This window comes from Rhinopithecus bieti, unplaced genomic scaffold (assembly GCF_001698545.2).
Source record: "Rhinopithecus bieti isolate Rb0 unplaced genomic scaffold, ASM169854v2 scaffold_14826, whole genome shotgun sequence".
NCBI lineage: Eukaryota > Metazoa > Chordata > Mammalia > Primates > Cercopithecidae > Rhinopithecus > Rhinopithecus bieti.
In genome coordinates this window covers 1,929,811-1,937,283 of record NW_016808328.1, presented here as the reverse complement: position 1 = coordinate 1,937,283, position 7,473 = coordinate 1,929,811, and the positions used below count along the sequence as shown (strand labels likewise).

Here is a 7,473-nt window from a genome sequence, read left to right as displayed (position 1 = left end):
CGGGCCGCACCCCAAGGCCAAGGAAAGGGAAAGCTGCCAAAAGAACTGCTCCTGACGCCCCAAGCTGTGGAGTCACAGGATCCACAGCCTTTTACTTTTCTCCCGCAGACCCGCTCCGCGGTGCAGGGATGCAGCTCAGTACCCCCGTCAGTCCAAGTTTCTCTGCCACTTCTCTGGCCACCAGGATTTGCCCCCAGCCCCGCCCCCGCCATCGCCGCCGCTCCCCGGTCTTTGCACACGCCAAGTCCTGGGACTCCCAAAGTCCTTTCCCACGTCCAGCTCTCTTCGGCCGCTTTCCTGGGCCCCGCACTAGCTGCCCAGGGTGAACCCTACACGTCCAAAGGGACGTGCACAAGTCACGCCTCTGGGACCCGCAAGATCCCCCTGGCGTCCTGGGCCACGCACACACCCACCTCGAGGTACTCAGCAAGGGTCCCTAAGGGGCCTTGGGCCCTGCACCAGCCGCTCCTCCCTCGGGTCCTGGAGTCCCGTACGCGCCCCGCCAGTACGTCCCCACCCCGGAATCCGGGGCTCGCCTGCGCCTCCCGGGAGCGGGGGCCGTGGCCCAAACTCTGCAGCCTCACCGTGTTCTTCCTGGCCACCATCTTCTCCAGCTTTTTGGCGATCCTCAGCAGCTCCTCTTCCTGGCCCATGTTGGCCCGCGACGCCCGGCGGGGCGAGGGGCGCAGGGACAGCAGTCGGGCCTCGGGGGCAGGAGGCGCGAAGGCGGAGGGCGCGCAACCCGCGCGGGCCCCAAACACGCACGACACACACGCCCGGCGGGGCGGGGCTCTCCCCACCCCACCCCCCACCGCCCGCCTTCCAACTGTGCGGGGGAGGGGTGGCGGGCACTAAATATAGACTTCAAGGACTTGCCAGGGCACTGATTGCCCGCGCCGGCCGGTCGGGCCTCAGGGGAGGGACGAGGCTGAGAGAGGGGACCCTCCACCTCCGGCGCTTCCAGGGGCGCCGGGGGACCGAAGGGAGATTTGGGAAGGAGGGTTCTCTGGCAAGTTGGGAGGCTGTGACCTGGCCACATGCGGCGGTCGCGGGGGCGCCCGAGGGTGTCCCAGGGGCCGCGGGAAGCGTTCCGGGCTCCCGGGTCTCTGCACCGTTGCATCTCGAAACGGGAGGACTCAGTTCCGCGCCTATGCCCAAGTGGAGACAACTAGGTGCGCTCGAATCCCGTGTGTGTGTGTGTGTGTGTGTGTGTGTGTGTGTGTGTGTGTGTCTGTGTCTGTGTAGATCACTAAATCCAGCTCTGCTTTAACCTGCACTCACTCCATCCTGCACACGGCCTGTGCATGCCACGTGTATCCAGGCTCCTGTTTGCCTCTGTCTACCTAAAACTTAGTTTGCTGGCTATTTTGTTAGTAAGGCTTTGCATTTTTAACAAGCTCCTAGGTGCTGGGGTTGCTGCTGGTCCCAGAACTACACTCTTGAGTGGTGAGAGCTTGTCGGGGAGATTATTTTTATTTTTTTGAGACAGGGTCTCCCTCTGTTGCTGAGGCCAGAGTGCAGTGGAGCAATCACGCTCACTGCCTCGACTTCCCCAGCTCAAGTGATCCTTTCTGCCTCAGCCTCCTGAGTAGCAAGGACTACAGGCGGGAGTCATATATCATGCCCAGCTAATTTTTTAAATTTTTTTGTAAAGACTGAGTCTTGCTATGTTGCCCAGGCTGGTCTGGAACTCCTGGTCTCAAGGGATCCTCCTGCCTCAGCCTCCCAAAGTGCTGTGACTACAGACAAGATTCATTCTTAAGTGCACCAAATTTTGAGAAATACTGATCCAGGTGCAACGCTGCCAGGTCAGGCCAGTGCCCCCTCAGTGGGGTTGGGTTTAGAAGGGTCATCTTGGTGGAGTGGTGGAAACACAACTGTGTCTACCTTCCCCAGCCATGCCCAGATCTGCCTTCCCATGGAATGATCTCCAGTGATCTCCAAGTATCTCCTACAGACCCAGTTCTCTTGCTAAATGAGTTTAATGGACAGAAAATGATCTTCCTGTGACGGGAGTGGGGCTCAGGAACCTGGAAGGCAGGCATGAAAAGTGGTCCACAGGGTGTGCAGGTTGGGACAGCGGGAGCTGGGGTTGGGGTGTCGAGTGAAATCTCCCAATTTTCCTGACCGAACTCCATTTCAGCTTGGGTCGCAGAGGCAGCTTGGTGTGGACACCTATCTTCTAATTGCTTTGTGACTGGGATCAAGGTAGGACAGAGTGGGTTTTTTCATCCATTCAACAAATACATATTGAATGTCCAAGCAATGAACAAGACAGACCCGGTCCCAGAAAGCTTGCAACTCAGTCTATGGGCAAGAGAAACCTTAAACAAAAACAGACATGGTCAATTAATGTATTTATCATAGCTGGGGTGAAGGGCAGGAAGCAGTGAAGGACCTTAAGGACACATCTGAGGGGACCTGCACTATTTAGGGTGTCATCTTCTCTGAAGAAACGAAGTTTAAACTTTGGGCTGAAGCACACAGTGGCCATGGAGGGGAGGAGGAAGAGTGTTCACGGAAGAAAGGAAGAGGCATTCAACATATATTTATGGAGCACCTAATATGTGCCAGGCATTTCTTGTTCTGGATATCCGGAGAGGAACAAAACAGTCCACTTCTCTTGGAGTGAGTTCCAAATGTGCAAAGCTTAGGGATGGGAGGGTGCCTGGCCTGTGTGACAGTGTTGCAGGAACTGAAAATTTGGCATGGCTGCAGCACAGAGGTGAGGAGTGTTGGGGAGAGGCAGTGGGTGGGACCTGAGCATGCAGCGCTGCCAGTCACATTTGGGAAGTTAGACTCTAATGGTTTGGGATTTTGGGAGGACTTTTGGCCAATCCCAGCCAAGCCCTTCTGGGTTGAAGAGACTCAACCTCAGCAGCCTGAGGCTACTTAGGATTGCCTTTAAAAAAAAAAAAAAAAAAACAAAACAAAACAAAACAAAACAAAAAAAAACGGCCAGGACTGGTGACTCATGCCTGTAATCCTAGAACTTTGGGAGGCCAAGGCAGGAGGACTGCTTGAAGGCAGGAGGACTGCTTGAGCCAGGAGTTCAAGACTAGTCTGGGCAACAGAGAGAGACCTCGTCTCTACGAAATATTTTAAAAAGCCAGGCATGGTGGCATGGGCCTATAGTCCCAGCTACTCAGAAGGCTGAGGGAGGAGGACTGCTTGAGCCCAGGAGTTCAAGGTTACAGTGAGCTCTGATTGTGCCACTATACTCCAGCGTGGGAGACAGAGCCATAAAATAAAAAATAAAATAAAATAAAAGAAAGAAAAGAAAAGAAAAAAAAAAAGAATTTTTCTCAAACTTCTACCCAGTCCCCACCCTAAGCTGTGTGACCTGACCATGGTGCGCTGCTGGTCACCTAGAACATCCGGGTATGAAGGACCCTAAGAAAACATGGAGTCCAAACTCTTTATTGTATGGATGGGAAGACTGAGGCCTAAAGAGGGTGATGATCCTCTCAGGGTTGGACCCTGTTGATACCATCATATCCCCTCTGCCTACCTATCCACCCTGCAGGTCACTGGAAGATAATTCCTGGACACACCTTGGACAGCTCCCCACATTTCTCTGATTAGGAGCTTTGGGGTGATAGGAAATTGATGCCCTCAGAAAGGACACCCCCAACCAGCAGGAAACCAGAGCTGGTGGAAAACATCCAGTTTCTTTACTCTCAGTGGGACAACGTGAAGGCATGTTGCAGTCAATACTGTTTCTCACAGGTCCTCAACAAGAGTTAGAGACAGAGACTCGCTCTGTTGCTCAGGCTGGAGTGCAGTAGCGCGATCATGGCTCACTGCAGCCTTGAACTCCTGGGCTCAAGCAATTCTCCCACCCGAATAGCTGGACTATAGGGTCTCACCACCACACCCAGCTCTTTATTGCTCTTTGACTTTCTGTTTCACTTCTCTATTCCCTCATTATGCTTCCTGGGATCATTTCACAGATAAGCTACTTGCTCCCAAATCCTTCTCTCAGGGGCAGTCAACAGAGACAGTGGCAGAGGACCACGGGAGAGCTAGAATTTCAGGTCTCCAGAATCCTAGTCCAGTGTTCTTTCCAGGGTTTCTCAACCTTGGCATTATTAACATTTTGGACTGAATACTGCATTGCTATGGAGGGTTGACCTGTGCACCACAGTATGTTTAGGAGCATCCCTGACCTTTGTCCACTAAATGCCACTAGCACCCTCCAGTTGGGAATAGTCAAAACTGTTTTCTGCTTTATCAGAAGTTCCCTAGGGCAAAACACTGTGGTTACAAACCACTATTCCACATCAGGCCATCTCCCTTGCCAGGTCCAGAGAAAGAATTTCAAGCCCCAAGATTCTGTTCCCCTCCCTGTTGCTCTTTAGATCACATAAATGAAACCACTGGAAACTGACCCCCCAATCCTTTATTAGAGATGAGTGAAATAACAAATCTGAGATGAATGAAACCAGACACTGGGGGCTCAAAAGACAACCCTGTTCCTGTGGGAACCACAGACTGGTCAGGTCTCCAGGGGAAACAGCACAGCCTCCACAGCCAGGCAGCAGTGTTGGCCACTGGTGCTCTCTAGTCTCCCCTGCTTGGCTTGGCCCATTCCTGCCAGGGCGCAGCACCCAGCAACTGGCAAGTTGAGATGTTAGCAGTTGATGATGGCTGAGGTGTATCTGCTTTCTCACTGGGGCTGAGCAATGATGGAATTTCTAGTGCTGGGAAGCAGAACCCTTAAGTCTCTGCCCTCCCATTTCTATTACTCTCCCTTATTTCTTTGCCTCTCCATTCCCTCAGACTAAAAGGCTCCTGAGTTGACCAAGAGAAAGAGAAGAGAAGTGGGCATCCATCAACCCAGACCATTTCTTTCCTTCCTGCTAAATCAAGGACACAGGCAAATGTGGGTGCATTCAACTCTACTGCTTGGCAGGGGAACATAGGAGAGTGCCTAGGGGAGGCTGCGCTGTCCCTCAAAAGGGGTGACATTCAGAATATTTTTATTTAACAGCCAGTATAGCATGCATGTTGACCAGCCAGAATGGATGTGGTCTGTAGACAACTGCAATGGTCACACAGGTATAAACCCGCTGAGTCCAGAGTCATGCCCTGGAATCTGACCCTGCCTATTCCCAAGCCCAACCTTTAAGACCAGCTTTCCACCAAAGGACCACCCCTGCAGGGCCCCTGTCTTACTCGTGTGGCATCTGAAGTGACTAACACAGGTCCAGACATAGAGCTGGAATGTAGTAAAGGAATACTAGACTAATAAACGGCTGGCTGAGAAGACAGTCCCTACTTGGCAGGGTCCCTGATCTGGAAGTCAGTGATGGAGGGCTCTCCTGCCCTTGTGAAGCCCCCAGACAGATGGGGGAAATAGAGTCTCGATCTGATGAGGGACTGAGAGTTCTGCAACTGAAGCCAGCTCAGGAGCACTCAGATCCAGCCACAGGGCTCCCAGGCCCGTAGCAGGTAATGAGATAGAAAAGAACTGCCATCAGCCCTAACAGGGAAAGGACATGTGTCCTTGGTAGGGGCATGGCCTATGGCAGGAAGAAGGCCAGTCACAGAAGCACAAGTAACAGAGAGAGCGAGATCCAAGAGAACAAACATCTCAGCTCCCCAGTTTTGTGAGCGCTGAACATTGGGGCCCAGAATGTGGCATGTGGGGGCCAGCAAGGAGCCTAGTCTTGCAAAAGTTGCACAGAACTTGCTGGGAGACTCCCAGTCCTTGAGCCATCTCCTTCAGTGACACCAACCTGCAGAAAGAAGGATGAAACCGACACTTTCAAAGCACCTGTAACACACCAGGTGTTCATCTCACTCAGTTTCACATCTGTCCTATTGTGGATAGATTATTCTCACTTTACAGACAAAGAAACTGAGGCTTGACGAAGTGAAGCCACTTGTCCAAAGTCTCCTTACTCTAAAGCCCAAGCTCTTGCTATCATACACACCACAATCACAGGCATCAATTAAATGCCATCTGATGGATACCTGGTTTTCAGGACAATAGTGGAACCAGGATGTGGACATGGATTTGTGTCTGGTGCCTAACTCTGGTGGATTAAAGATGATGATTCCCCGGACAGAACCAGCTTCTGCCCCTGCCATCCTGACTCTCAACATAACCAATGCCATTCTGAGGAATTCCCAGAGGAACAAGGGACAGAAGAGGCTTCCTTCCCAACACAACTGGCTCTCATCTGTGCCCACTCCTAGGTTCAATTAATATATGCCATTATTGGAGACTTGGTGATTCAGCAGGGAGAAGCTGCATTAAGGATGACAGCTCTTGCCCTGTCCCTGTCACCTCCCTCTATGCCTGGGATCTGAAAGTCCCTGTGGATTCCAGGAGATTCATGAACAAGGGGAGAGTTAGGCAAACAAGGGCTGGTACACGGCCACCTAATCCTGCCTCTTCTGCAGGGAAGTGATGCCTTCTCTGAGCAACTGGCCTGGCTAACACAACTTCCCTCATCCTCCCCTGGGGAGAGGCCAGAGCTTGGGCCTCATCACCACTGCCATCCGTCAAGGCCTGGGCTCTCCTCAGCTGCACCCAGCCCTGGGCTAGAGCAGGGAAAGAGGAGCACCAGGACAGGGACTGGCCAAACCGCGGCCACCTAGGCACCAGGACAGGGACTGGTCAAACCGCAGCTGCCTGGGCACCAGCACAGGGACTGGCCAAACCATGCCCACCTGGACACCAGGACAGGGACTGGTCAAACTGTGGGCACCTAGGGCAGGAACTGGCCAAACTGTGGCCACCTGGGCACCAGGAGAGGGACTGGCCAAACTGTGGCCACCTGGGCACCAGGAGAGGGACTGTCCAAACTGTGGCTGCCTGGGTCCATTTGTACCCCAATCATGGGAGGTCTCCCACCCCAATACACTTACTCTTGACTAACTCTGCCTCTCAGGCACCCTGCCACCGCCCCTCAAACCATGGTCCCAGAGTTCCTACCGGCATGTTCCTTCTGGGCAGAGGCTGCCTGGCTGAGGGACCATCTTCCGGGCTCCGCGCCCCCCGCCGATAGGAGCGAGTGCTCTCAGAGCTGGAAGGCAGGGAAAGGCCAATGTGACCCTTGTGTCCAGAGAGCCCCTCAGAGTGGGGAGAAAGGGCTCAGGAACAGAGTCAGTCTGGGGGCTTAGGATGGGTGCGTAGAGTCCACAAGGCCCTCAGACCAGGTCCATCACAGGCCCAAGAAGGCTGGAACTGACCTCCAGAAGACTCTATGAATATCCCCGGTCTACTTCTCCCCAAACTCCAGACTGAATAGGTTTGCAAGGAAGGGAGAAGACTGGATCCTGGGTTGGAGGTGGGGACAGAGTGAAGACCCCACTGAGAGCCTCTAGAATAAGCCACACAGAGGGCTAAGCCTCCTTTACTCCAACGTCAGCAGGCAGGATCCCTGGCTCCTCCTCAGCTCTCCATGCAGGATTTGGGAGTAAGTGTGTGAAGGGGGAAGGGGTCCCAGGGTCCAGCATTTC

The 7,473-nt window shown here is 53.5% G+C and overlaps 2 protein-coding genes across 2 annotated transcripts in view; both read right to left on the bottom strand.

Annotated features, from left to right (window-relative positions):
- Positions 1–791, bottom strand: part of TCEA3 (transcription elongation factor A3) — a 48,863-nt gene extending 48,072 nt beyond the window's left edge. The window contains 1 exon segment of the mRNA XM_017886563.1: positions 585–791. Coding sequence (XP_017742052.1) covers positions 585–653 — 69 coding nt within the window. The 5' untranslated portion in view covers positions 654–791.
- A 3,593-nt stretch (positions 792–4,384) lies between these two features.
- ASAP3 (ArfGAP with SH3 domain, ankyrin repeat and PH domain 3) overlaps positions 4,385–7,473 on the bottom strand; it is a 56,205-nt gene continuing 53,116 nt past the window's right edge. Inside the window, exons 24-25 of the mRNA XM_017886542.1 lie at positions 6,947–7,037; positions 4,385–5,741 (exon numbers count right to left, since the gene is read on the bottom strand). Of these exons, the coding sequence (XP_017742031.1) occupies positions 5,667–5,741; positions 6,947–7,037 (166 nt within the window). The 3' untranslated portion in view covers positions 4,385–5,666. The remainder of the gene's footprint in view (positions 5,742–6,946; positions 7,038–7,473) is intronic.